Source organism: Wasmannia auropunctata, unplaced genomic scaffold, assembly GCF_000956235.1.
Source record: "Wasmannia auropunctata unplaced genomic scaffold, wasmannia.A_1.0 LD336101.1, whole genome shotgun sequence".
Classification (NCBI taxonomy): Eukaryota; Metazoa; Arthropoda; class Insecta; order Hymenoptera; family Formicidae; genus Wasmannia; species Wasmannia auropunctata.
In genome coordinates this window covers 6,308,017-6,321,718 of record NW_012026789.1, presented here as the reverse complement: position 1 = coordinate 6,321,718, position 13,702 = coordinate 6,308,017, and the positions used below count along the sequence as shown (strand labels likewise).

The following is a 13,702-nucleotide window of genomic DNA, read 5'->3' as shown; positions in this document are numbered from 1 at the left end:
CTTATATTACATCGATACTGTGGCTAATGTATCGATACGATATTTATATCGATACTACAGGATTATACTATGGGTGCTTTCCATTTAGGCTGCGTTCAGTTTAGCACTTACAGAGCTTATAAGTATTATTTGTTCTTGTTTAACATTTGATAAACAAGGATGAAATGACGTGAGCGCTGTAAGCGCCAAAGCGAACGCAGCCTTAGTGACACAAGTCGACACAAACGTCATTCTATCCTTTTTAGCATTTGGTGAGTAACAAAGACAAAACAATACTTGTGTCGGCTTGTGTCATTAAATGGAAAGTATTCACTTCAATTCACTTATCTCAGGGCTGTATTCGGATGTAACGGGGACAGAAATGCTTACCATCTAAAGTTGCATGCGTTCTGAATACGCCCCGATATCCCCGTGTTTACATACATACATATACTGTCAGTATACTGGCAATATTAAAACATTACATTCCGTTATAGCATACTACCAGCATCAATAATAATTATAATATAACGTCATAAACTTCCACCATATTTGCACTGCGATTACTTGTATAGTTTACAATAGCAATAGTATTTGCAATTCAAATCTGGACAGGATGCAAACCAGAATGGAAACTAGATCTGCTTGATGTTGAAATAAATATAATAAATAAAGTAATATATTAAATGAAAAAGATGCACATAAAGCAAGGACTGATAAATAAAAGATATACAGGGTGTTCGGTATTCAATGGTAAAACGCTCGTGGACAGGTAGAGTGGGCTAAACTGAATCGAAAAGTCCTCTACCATTTTGCGATCTTCGCAATAGTTATCAAGATACTAATTATTTAAAAAACATTACGCCAAGTATCTAAAAAAGTATCGTACATTATGTTTTTCCTAAACCATTGGTCATTTAAGTCACTTTAAGCCTGTTTTATGAAATTTAAAATTATTTGAAAAAACAATGGCATTAAACTTTTGCTGCATGTACTTTTGAATGATTTATTTAAAAAATATTTTTGGTTTGGAATAAAATATATTTTTGATTCTATGTCTAATCAAATACTTGGCAACTTGTATGATCTCATATTTGTTTTTGGACAATTTTTATTTGTTAAAATAATATTTTTGGTTTAAGAAAAATGTAATGTACGATACTTTTTTATATACTTGGCGTAATTTTGTTTTTTAAATGATTAGTATCTTGATAACTATTGCGAAGATCGCAAAATGGTACAGGATTTTTCGATTCAGTTTAGCTCACTCTACCTGCCCACGACCAGCTTTACTATTGAATATTGGATATCTTGTATAATTTATGTATATTACTTCTTGTATAAAAGTAATCAATAGTTTAATAATAATATTTGCTTATTAGGCATAAATAATTTATGTATATTTTTATATATAAAGATGTATGTAAGGATGTTTTTTTTTGCAGATTTACAATTTGTTTCAACATTATTGACATAAACAGAGCGTGTGGTATGTATATATTATTATTACAACATATATAACTTAAGTTTTATGTATTTAAAATTAATTTTCGATTTGTTGACTCAATCCGACTCAGAGTTAAAATGGTCTGTTCTTTTTAGCGTTTCTTGCACACTTTAACTATTCTTTTATAGCTAAAAAGAGCAGACCCTCGACTCGGAGTCGGATCGAATTAACAAATAAGAAACGGTTTTGTTATAGCAATATCATCAAGAGAATTAAAATTGTATCAGAATGTAATAATAAAGAAAATAAAACATCAAACAATGAAGGTACTTAAGGTTATTATATTTTGATTTTATTATATAAATATACAGATATATATATATATATATATATATATATATACTGCTCAAAAAAATTATCGCAGTATAAAAATTTACCGTTAATTTGTACAAAAAATCGTAGCGACAATTGCTTAAAGTAGAGATTTCAAGTTTTAATTTAAGAAAAAGTTCATTATCTTACGATGATTTTTTGCGGAGTTATCGTCAGCCAAAGTTGGCAAATTTTTGCCCAAACTTTTTCTATATTCTGCGATAATTTTTTTTAGCAGTATATATCAATGCCGTGCACTGACCCCACTTGACGATTACAGATGATAGTAAAAAGGCCTTCCGCTAATAGTGTTAACAAAAATGTTTTGTCGTTATTATTAGTAAAAAAAAAACTCAATAATACTTTAAGGTGGACACATTAATATTTAAGAAATGATACATTATTTAAATAAAAAAACTTTTAATTATCTTATTGTAACATTAATTATTTATATTATTAGACATTGCTTATCTAATAAGATTATATGATACAAGTTTTTCTAGTCACATTTTTTTTATACTAAATTTTTCTTTAAACTAAATAATAAGATTATAAGATACAAGTTTTTTCTAGTCACGCATTTTTCTTTAGTCTAAATTTTTCTTTAAACTATATTCATCCCTTATAATTCTCTCTTTCTGACTGCTTAGATTTATTATTTAATAAAAAAAAGTGGAAAAGCATAAGGTAAGTGCACAATATTTTTTATTCCACATACGTGCTGTTAGAATAAGAGCAAGAATTGAAAGAAAATTAAAAAATTTTTGGAACAGAATATATAGAACAGAGAAAATTGTAATTATATTGCTTAATTATTAATAAAGACTACTTTGTGTAAACAAATAAAAAAATTTTAAAAATAGTGATATCTTTTGACAAAGATACAAACGGTACAAGAAAATAATCCATATTATAGAACATATTCGAGTTAATGATTTCAATCGGAATCGGAACCGGAACTGGCATCCGAGTCGTATTCCCCGACATTGATGGTGAACTTGTATTCTTGATCACAACCGAGATAAGCATCGCTCATAAAATATAGGGTGTAGGAGTGCTGACCGGGTGCCGGAGCGACGAAATCTAGCTTAATCTTTGCCTTCTGTTGTAACGTCAAGCGCTTGATGGAAAGCAGGGAATTGCTCTTCGGATCGCCAATCACTACCCACCAACCTTCTTCACGTTTTTGCGGGAAGAAAGGCGCGACTACTGGCCCGATCACTTCATCCTCCCGTTCCAGTTGTACGATCACGTTTACCGTACCACCGCTGTGCAATTTGTCTTTCTCTTGTACCTCGTATGACGTCTCAATGTTAGGATACCGATTGCAGAATTTGGCCACGTCTGCCATCTGCACATCCGTTAACTGTAACAACCGATTTCGATCGTCGTCCTCCAACTCCATCACGTCAAATACAGTCTCCACACCCTTGTCGGTGCAGCGCTTGATGGTCTCTGCTGTAAAGTGTGGTAGTTGTTTCAAATAGGAATCCTTGGACCACATCGCCTGTGTCACCATCTGCGCAAGTTCCATAGCAGCGACGGCGGGTGCCAACCATCCAGAGGAGCTCAAGACATCGACACAAGCTTGTATCAGCCTCACGGCCTTGCCTAGCACCAGCTCGGTGTCCTTTTGCAATTCTGGACCTAGCTGTATTCTCGACAAATGAGCTTGTAGAAGAAGTTGCGCCTTCACGTGAGGATCGGCCATTCTAGTAGCCTGTGGCGCGTGAGGTAAACGCGCGGCCAAACTTCTCAGTAAATTCTCTTCTCTTTGTCGCACTGGAACGCTCTCATACTCAGCAGCCGCTGAAATAATCTCCAGTAAACCTCTGATCTTCGTCTTGTTGTTGAGAGATAGACTGAACAATTCGATAGTGGCGTAATTAATATAGTAATAAGCGGCGATCATTCCAAGGTTGAGTGGCAAGGTATCCATCTCGTCTTCCACGGCGACACATTTAGCTTGTTCTAAGTCGGTCAATGTGCTCTCGACCAGCTCGGACAAGTGATCCGAGAGGTGCCGATGCGTGACGCCTTGCAAGCCGTAGTAATTGGGATTTTGAGTAAGTCGTCGGTACAGGAAAGTCCACGTGAGATAGTCGACCGCGTCTTGTTTGTTTTCAATTGTTTTCGTCACAATTTCTGCGTTGAAATGATCGTGCAGCCGGCGATCCAAGTGACTCTCCACCGGTAGCGGTTCATTCAAAAACTTTTTGAAAAAATCTTTTTTCGAGCTTTGACACAGGAGCACGCACTTGGCATCCTCATCTTCTAGCGGCCGATTAGCTCGAGCCACCATCTGCAGAACGTCCGTAATCGGGTAATCCTCATAGGCATGCGTTTTGCCGTTATAACATTGCGTGTCCATGACCACGACGAGATGGGAGCTGATAGATAAGCCCCAACAGAGATCTCTCGTGGCGACCGCCACTTGGATAGCTCCGCTGTCAAATAATTGTTCGACTAAACGACGATCGTCAGCTGATAAACCCTCGTGAAGATAAGCAACGCCTTGCGATAGAGTTTCCTTCAGCGTTTTGTCGGTCATTCGATCGAGGAATGGTTTGATATCAGCCTCTTCCGCATGGAAGAATCTCGAGGGTTGACCCTCAGCCGCCGTGAACGTCAGCAAGTCAATAGCCGTTAATCTTGCCTGTCGACGAGTGGGCACAAATACGATCACTGGTTTGTGTGCAGCGTGCCGGAGAATTGCGTTATACACCGGTTTTGCCATTGCAGCTAATCTTGACGCATTGTGAGTGACATTTATCCCCTGTACGTGCAACTCCAAAGGTACTGGCCGTACAGACGGGTGGAAATTGAAAGTTGCCGCTGCCGGAGCGCCCAACCATTGTGCAGCATCTTTGGCATCAGCCAATGAGGCCGATAACGCTATAATCCTGGTGGGTTTGTCAAGTTGCGAGGAGATGTAACGCGCTCGTGAACATGCAACTTCCAGCACAGGACCCTCTTCGCCGCCGATCAGTTGCAGTTCGTCTACAATAAACAGCTGGATGTTTTGCACGTTTTTCCGTTGCTTCCACCTACGTGACAACACGTCCCATTTATCCGCCGTGGTGATAATGATCTGTCCTTTGGCCAGTAACTTCAAATCTGTCCCCGTTTCACCGCTCAGTAGAACAACTTTTCTTCCCAGTTGTTGACCGAATTTTGCTGCCCAGTCGGCATAGACCAATTCAGCTAAAGCTTCTTTGCTCACCATATACACGCATCGTCCTTCCGGATTCTGCGTTAATAATCTTAACACTGCAAATTCCGCGATGGTTGTCTTTCCTGAACCTGTGGGCGCTCCAACAAACACATTATCGTCGGAATTATAGATCGCATTGAACACCTGCGTCTGGATTGGGTTGAATTGTGGAAAATCAGAATAGATATTCTCGAATTTAGTGTTTCGCAACGCTGTTATCGGCAGCGCCTGCAGATCTAGCAGTTCCGTAGGTGGTAAATTTTTCTCGGGTAATATCAGATGTCGAAAGCTTACGGGCAATTGTGTCTCCGCGCCGATCCATCGATCGGATACTACACGCAAAAAGTACTGTGGCGGCAGAGGTTCGAAGACTGGCACGAAGAACTTAATTACATGTTCGTCAGCCGCATATTTGGCCTTCAGCAAGAAATACTCGTGATGCAATATCACCTCCGAATCTACGTCTTCGACTAAAATCCAAAACGCCTCCGACATACCGTGGATCTTCTCGTCCCACTGGAAATCCGGCGTGATAGTTAGGACAACTCTTAGGGTAGAACGCGTGATCGGCTGAATATGCGTCGACAGGCCCAGCTTTGGAAACTGGTGGACATATTTATGAATAGTCTTGCCTAGCTTCGGCACGCGGATCAATTCGCCGATCTCATTGGGCCCCAAATCGTACAGCCTCTCCCACGGGAAGTTCTTTTTCTCGATTTTCTTCACAATCTCTTCCGGCATCTTGCGAAACTGTCTGAGCGGCGACATCGATTGCCACATCCTGCGATCGATCATTTTGCAGATAGACAGACATTTATCCGCCAATTGTGCCCAACCACGGAACAGAACTATCTCAAAGATTGCTCTCATGAGACGTGAGGCAGACTGCGTCACGAACACCATATCGGACATAAGGGCAAATCCCTCGAGTTTCAGCTGCGAGATATACGCTTGTAATAGCACATTCACTTTCGCACTTGGTTCCTCGATGTTTTCCTTCACTGGTATCGGCACTCTTTCCATCAGCTTTTGCAACTCTAGCTTCTCTTCCTCTCTGACATTTATATTTTTGAACTCGCCCGACTGTGAGAACACCCGAAACAATTCTATCTCGCTCAGCGTGCGCTTCAGCAACTGATTGTACGTAGACATCGTTTCGTGAGTGCAATAATAATGAGATGCTATTCTGCCCAACTCGGTCGCTTGAAAATTGCCGGACTTGCGATCGTATTTGATTAAGCCACTGCGATCTAATCCGACTGCAGCCGAATGGATTAGATCAGCTCTGTGCAGCTCCAATAAAGGATCTTGCCTCAATTTGTCGTAACTTATCCCATACAGATTCGGGCAGCGAAGCATCCTAATGTAAAGATAAGTATAACCGAGCCAGGTAACTGCATCTCTAATATTTTGGATCGTTCCTAGCACCACCTCCGCGTTCAACATGTCGGACATCTTGCTGATTAATTGAGATTCGATGGGTAATTGTTGATTTAAAAGCGACAGATAATACTGCAGCTCGCTATGATTAGTGATGAGGATACCCTCACCTTTAGTGTCATACTGCGGTCGACCGGCTCGTCCTAACATTTGCAGCACATCTAACGCGCCCAACTCTACCCATCTACCCTTCTCCGGGTTGTACACCTGAGTACCCTTGATAATAACCGTGTGAGCTGGCAAGTTGACACCCCAGGCTAAGGTTGCTGTAGATACGAGAACTTGTATGTGTCTATCGGCGAAGAGATCCTCCACGAGCGTGCGATCCACACGAGTCATACCGGCGTGATGAATCGCAAAACCATACGGCAGCAGATCTTTAAGCTCCTGATTTTTCACTTGCTCTGCTTCCGTTCTTAAAACCTCCATCGATGCGGAGCCTTCCCTGAGGAACTGACCCAGGGTATCCTTCTCCAGACACATGTCTCGAATAGCGCGCGCCGTTTTTCCGGTTTCTTTACGCGAATGCACGAATATCAATACCTGATTCCTGCCAGCGTGTTCCATGGTCTTCTCGTAGACAATCTCATTCATCACCTGGAAGCGCTTCAGTGCTTTTTTCTCGGTAACGCCGATATATTGCTGTTCTAAAGCTACAGGTCGGAAACTGTTGTCAAAGTAGAACAATCCCGTCTCCGGTTTAATACGCAAAAATGCTGCAACGTCCTGATAATTGGGTAATGTGGCCGATAATCCGACAAGACGTACGTCCTCTTGAGTAGTTTCGATGTTTCGTATCGTTCTTGCGACTAGTGCCTCTAGAACAGGCCCTCTCTCGTCATGCAATAAGTGAATCTCATCGATGATAATCAATCGTACTAATGACGTAAAAGTTTTCTCGCCACCCTTTCTTGTTATAATATCCCACTTCTCCGGGGTACATACTATCACCTGAGTAGCGGCAATTTGCTCTCGCGTTAACTGATGATCGCCGGTCAATTCGGAAACAGTCAGATTGTATGTTGACAATCGCTTACGGAAATTGCCAACCATTTCTTGCACCAGCGAACGCATCGGAGCGACATAAATTACTTTGAATTCATCTGCATTGATTGTACCATCAGCATTTATGTGCTTTCCAATTTCCCGCATCATGCACAGCAGAGCCACGTTGGTTTTACCAGCTCCTGTTGGAGCACACAGCAGCAGATTCTCATCGCTCTCCAATGCTGTCTGATACAAACGACTTTGTATACGATTCAGAGTCTTAAAGCCCTCGAAAGCAGGTTGCACATATTTGGGCAATTGCTCAATTGGATGTAGTTTTTCATTTTCTGCGAACGGTTTCGGCTTTAGAGCAGGAACGTGAACTTCCTCGTATCTGTAAATATTACCAAATAATCGTAAATTAAGATGACAAATATATTATAGCAAAAATTTAAAGAAAAAAGTGTTATTTATTTTAGAATCACATTTACAAAATAATTTTGTATAAAAATATTATTTTTAATTTTTTTACAACTTTATGTAAAAAATAATACCTATTAAGTTTTGTAAAAAAATTTTTTTAACACACTCGCAGATGTAGGAAATGTTTAATAATATAGTAGTAGGTTTTTATATTTTAAGTTTATTTAAATTAATTATAATGAATTTTAACAGTTAATTTTAAATTAAACATTAAACAGTTTTATTTATGTATTTTTGGCATAGAATACGAAAAAATTAAAATAAATTGTCGCTTTTCAAAGTATATCAAAACAATGAAAATTATATGATACTTTAGTACGATATTTTATTTGCAAATCTTGTAGAAATCCTTTATATAAGTGTTTTCAGCTATTTTCAAAAGTATATCATATGATAAAAAAATATTAAATTATAATTTTATGTAAAAATATTCAATTAATTTTATTTTTACAGGTAAAAATGTTCAATAATAATCTTCTTAGAAACCGAAACTTATTATCATAATAATGCTACATTCAAAGAAAAATTGATATATTGAAATATTGAAATAAAATTAATAGAATTTTTATTCGCATCAATACAATACCGTTGTAAGTAATGCTTTAATAATTTAGAAATTAATTCAAAGTTAGATTAAATACTAAAACACCACACACTTTTCTGTAATTTAAATAAACATTTTCTAGCAAGAATACCAACTGGAGATAGATAATTTCATGGATAAAAATGAAAAAAAAATTGTGTACATCTACGCGTGCGTTCTTATAAATATATAAATTTGTATATATAAATATAAATATATAAATAAAATATGTAATTTTATTTTTGTCGGTCTCAAATTTGAATAAAAAAAGAATATCGTCATTTATATTATTGTTTAATCATTTTTCCAAGAAAACAATTTTTAATTCGCTCCTAATTAATTATCAATATATTTGATACAAATCGAATCTAGAAATACAAAATAATTAACAAAGAGGATTAGTTAAAAAACAATAACTAAGTAATTCATTATTGTATTCAAGTTCTAAAATTTTTCACATAATTATTAAACTTTTTTATAATAAATATAATGAAAGATATATCTAATTAACAATTTACAATACAATATTATTCGCATTTGGTGTTTAATCTAATTAAATTAAATTTTAAATTATTGAAACATAATAACTTACAGTAATTTCGTAACAATGTGAATAAAAATTCTATTAACTTTATTTCAATATATTAATTTTTCTTTGAGGGTAACATCATTATAATGCTAATTTTTATAAGTTTCTAAAAAGAAAAATACATAAGAAAATGTAAGAAATAAAATGATCCCCAAACGAAACTCCTTAAAAGTTATGTCTCCTTTTAAAAGTTTTTTTAAAATTTTTTATATTTTTCATGTTTATAATTTGATAATCTCTTTATTAGAATTTTGAACAGATAAGTTTCTTTTAATATCAAACAAATAGTTAATATAATATTTTAAAGTAAATTTTATAGCTTTTATTTTTATTTTAATGACTGAATTCTGCGACAATCAGCTATAGATTTGAAGAAGTTTATACATTTTAGGTAATTTTGGAAACACGAGAAATGTTGAGTTCATCTTTTTTCTTACTCAATTTTTGCTGAATAAAAATCGTAATTAAAATTGTCTTAGTATCCGGAAAATATTTTTTTTCACATTTTAAACAGAAAAAAGTAACGGTTGATTTTGGCATTTTGTTGAACCATGTCTGCATATTTTTCTTTATTTTCATAAAAGTATTCAATGTTTTCTCAGCCTTCATTTTTTTCTTATCAGGGCTTGACAATCTGCAAGTTACCTTAAGTTATACCATATATTTTAACTTTTACATTGAAATATCTCGAAAGTATAAATGATGCGAAAAAATATTTTAGATAAGTTATATGGGTTTGAAGGGGAACAAATAATGGTAAAAATAATTTTCCAAAAAATCAATTTTTTTAAATTATATAAAGGGTACCCTCATTTTTTAAAAAATATGCAATTTACAAAAAGAACTACATATTTTTTTAAAAGCAACTGAGTGTTTTCTGTACACGTACTGATTCATCTCATTATTTTATGCATAAAAGTATTAGGTAGGTATAATTATCAAGAAATCAATAGTTTATACGATATTTCATATTTTATGTCAAAATATGGTAAAAATATCTCATAATAAAGTATAAAATATCTCGTAAACTATGAAATTTTAGCTTTACTTTAATATTTTTATATGCAGAATAATGTAAGGAATCATACTATGTAAAAAAAATGATATAATTTCATTTAAAAAACCCTTTATATGACCTTGAAAAATTGATTTACTTTGAAAATTATTTTTACCATTATTTGTCCTTCTTCAGACCGTGTAACTTTTATCTGAAACATTTTTTCACACCTTTTATATTTTTCCAAATATTTCGATGCAAAAGTTAAATTGTGTACATAACTGAAGGTAACTTACAGATTCTCAAGCTTTAATGAGAAAGAATGAACACTTAAGTAACATCGAAACACATTTTATATAGAAACAGAAAAATTCACAGACATGGTTCAACAAAGTAATAAAATCAACCGTTGTTTCTTTCTGTTTAAAATGGAAAAAAATATTTTTCGAACTTTCTAGAACAATTTTAACTACAATTTTCCGAGTCAAGCGAAATTAAGTAAAAAAAAGACGAACCAAACGTTCCTCGCGTGCTTTCCAAATGCCTAAAATGCATGAACTTTTTTATTGTATCTGGCTTCCATTTTAGAAAGGTGAAAAATATTATCGGCTGCGAAAGTGTTAAGATAAAATATATACTTTTTTTTACATTTTTTAAAACAGATTACATTCTACTCACCCTTTTCGCTGTTTTCGGAAACTTCCGTCTGGTAATTGGCAACGCTTGTTAGCCATGAAGTGACTTCCTTGGGCAAATATTAAATCCTCCAAATCTATCAAGTTTCTTGTACCTTGAACCTGTCCCCCGGGTCCACCGGTATCCTCGTTCTCTTCTCGTCTTTTGCGTTGCGATCTCGCTTCCATTGTTTCGTCAGCGTCGTCCTCCCCTTTACCCGTGTCTAATTGCCGCAAGATTTTGGCGAGTACCGGATTATCGTTCATTTTGTTTCGGATCTTTTGTCTTTCTGATTCAGACTGCGATGAGGCCAACATCGTGCAGTATGCAACTGTAAATTTTACAAATAGTTCATATTTTAAAATTATACCTTTTCTTTCATAATACGTGAATATAAAAAAAAACTGTAATATAATAAGAATTTGGTTACGTATGCAATTTTATCTATATAAACAACAATAAGTAATCCTAAACCGATACAACACATACAAACAAGGAACTACCTTTTTTTCTTACCTGTATGTCTATATTTTTTAAGCTGTTTAATGAAGTCGAAGCAATCGTAGCCTAATAAAAGCACAAGCTGATTCTCGCATTCACGATCATCAGCAGCATTTTTCAAAACAGCTAATACTTCAGCAGCTCTCGCTTGCGATACCATAGCATCATCATATATCCTACTTAATCTTCTTTGCAACCAATATGCATCTACATCCAATGGATGTAACGGTTTTTCCTTTTTCATCTCTTCAGTTCCACCGAGCTGAAAGATATACAACAATATGTATAAATATTCTATGTTATATATATTATTCTGCGAAAGCAAATTACTGCTTAATTGAGCATAAAAAGATGTAGCTCTGTTTAACATTGATTGGCTCATGATGAGTCCCATATATTGTTCGATCTTGAACGATCCTTCATCATGTATATATCTTAATTTTATAAAAAATGTATTGGAGAATTGAAGATCATAATTTAAAGAAAAATAAATGAAATAAAATGGTATCCAGTGATATCTGGCTAGCCAATTCAAGAACAATTCCAGGACATTTCAGGTAAAAATCCTGGTTGTTTTAGGTCGATTAATTTTCATTACTTAATTAATTTTTATTGATATGCGCAATATTACATATTTTGTATTCAAATTAAGATTCTATATGACGAATCAATTAAAATGCGAACAAATTTAGAGCAATATTATTTATTGCTTTACAAATCGCGTGCCTTATTTTATCTTTAAAGGAGAGCTTATACAGCCATAAACTTTTTCCAAAAACGTTACCGATGTTATCAACATAGTTTTTGACACAAGCAAGAAATATTTCTAATTTTTTTTATTATTTTACGATTCAATTCTTTTTTAGAATAAAAGAATGACAAAACTTCAAGATCAATTCAGAAATTCCAGGGATTTTCCAGGAATTTTCCAGGACATATTAAATTCTATATTAATTTCAGGATTCAAGAACATTCAAGGATGCTGGAAATCATAAATAATCCCTAAATAACCTGTTTTAAAAACCTATATTTCAATAAGACTAAGCAAAACTTACGTTTTCCGCATGAATAGCCCTGTCGTCGTTAGCTTCTTCACCTTCATCTCCTTCGTCATCATTTTCTCGAACCTCTCCATATTGATCCTCATCATCCTCCTCACTACTCTCCTCAAACTGCACATTGATCCCATACATTGTTTCGTCAATATTTTCATCATTTGTTGTACTTTTTTCGTCATTACCATAATCCGTGATCTTCTTGCCGAGGTTTACAAGCAGGGCAAATCTCTCTTCTGCTAATGAACCGAGTAAGGATTCCGTTTCTTTTTTCTTTTCTTTCTCCTTAGCACGGTCGTTTTTCAACACTTGCAATACTTCGTCAGCTGCACCACAAAGGATATCGCGTGGTTGATCACCCAAAGCTTCTTGTATGAAACTGAGCAATACCTCGTAAGTTTGACGTGTCTCTTGTGTCTTTGGACGATATTGTATACCAACCATTTCATCCACACCTTCGGATAACAATGTTGCTCCTTTCATACGTGCAAAGTCATATTGTGCTTCATCCCGTTTTTGCCGTCTGTCATCAAAAAAATACCAAATATTAACTTTGTATAATTGTCATATAAAGAATATAATTTCTTTATTGGATCATAATAAAACGCTTTTTATAAAACTAAAAAAATGGAAACTATATTAAAACCAGAGTTGGATAAGTTAATATTTTTTTTTAACTAACTTTTTTAACTTAAATTAAAGTTAACAGTCTTAAAAATTTAACTAGTTAAGATACAAGTTAGCCCATAATAAAATTAATTGAATTAAAACTTAATAAAAAAAAGTAATTGAAAAGTTAGTTAATTTTTTTTCATTTTATAATTTTAGGGTTTCTAAATGAAGTTTCTAAATAAAGTGTATATTTGTTATACTTATTTCTATGAAACCGCGGAAAGAGGACCGATTTCGAAGAACTTCTTCCAACGAGATTTATTACATAGAAGGTCTGCGAACAGTGATTCCTTCCCGCTGCCAGACTATATTTATTACATTATTACAATTTTCTTAACGTGTGTTCTCAAATTTGAGTTTGAAGACACCAATGTAGACATGTATTTTATTTTGGATTTACAAGAAGCAGTAAAAATGTAACTTCAAGAAAGTTAGATCAAAAGTTAAAAAGGGGTTACATCATCCTGGAGGCCCTAAAATGATACCTAAGTTTGGGATTTTTTTATGGGTAAACAGATAACTATTACAAAATTACTTTAAGGACATTGTTATACATATATAATAAAGTAAAAAAAATATTTTTTTATTTTTTTAATATTCAAAATGGTGGCACACTGGCCTACTTGCCAAATGCCTTTTTTTCTAAATTTTGAAATTGGTGTACAAGATTGCAGGCACACAATTTGATCTTGAACAAAATACAAAGAA

At 34.8% G+C, this 13,702-nt stretch overlaps 1 protein-coding gene across 1 annotated transcript; it reads right to left on the bottom strand.

Annotated features, from left to right (window-relative positions):
• Positions 1-2,201: 2,201 nt before the first annotated feature.
• LOC105460844 (putative U5 small nuclear ribonucleoprotein 200 kDa helicase) lies at positions 2,202-13,011 on the bottom strand. Its single transcript, XM_011707336.1, has 4 exons — positions 12,323-13,011; positions 11,283-11,529; positions 10,770-11,097; positions 2,202-7,833 (listed from the first exon to the last, which is right to left on the bottom strand). Exons 1-4 carry the CDS (start codon positions 12,803-12,805, stop codon positions 2,736-2,738), a joined length of 6,156 nt encoding a protein of 2,051 aa, XP_011705638.1. The 5' UTR covers positions 12,806-13,011; the 3' UTR covers positions 2,202-2,735.
• Positions 13,012-13,702: the final 691 nt, after the last annotated feature.

Coding starts and splice junctions, on each gene's coding strand:
- LOC105460844 (XM_011707336.1), bottom strand. CDS start 12,805: ATGAAAGGAGCAACATTGTTATCCGAAGGTGTGGATGAAATGGTTGGT. Junction 11,530..12,322: donor GGGCTATTCATGCGGAAAAC/GTAAGTTTTGCT, acceptor TATATCTTTCAG/CTCGGTGGAACTGAAGAGAT. Junction 11,098..11,282: donor TAAAAAATATAGACATACAG/GTAAGAAAAAAA, acceptor TAAAATTTACAG/TTGCATACTGCACGATGTTG.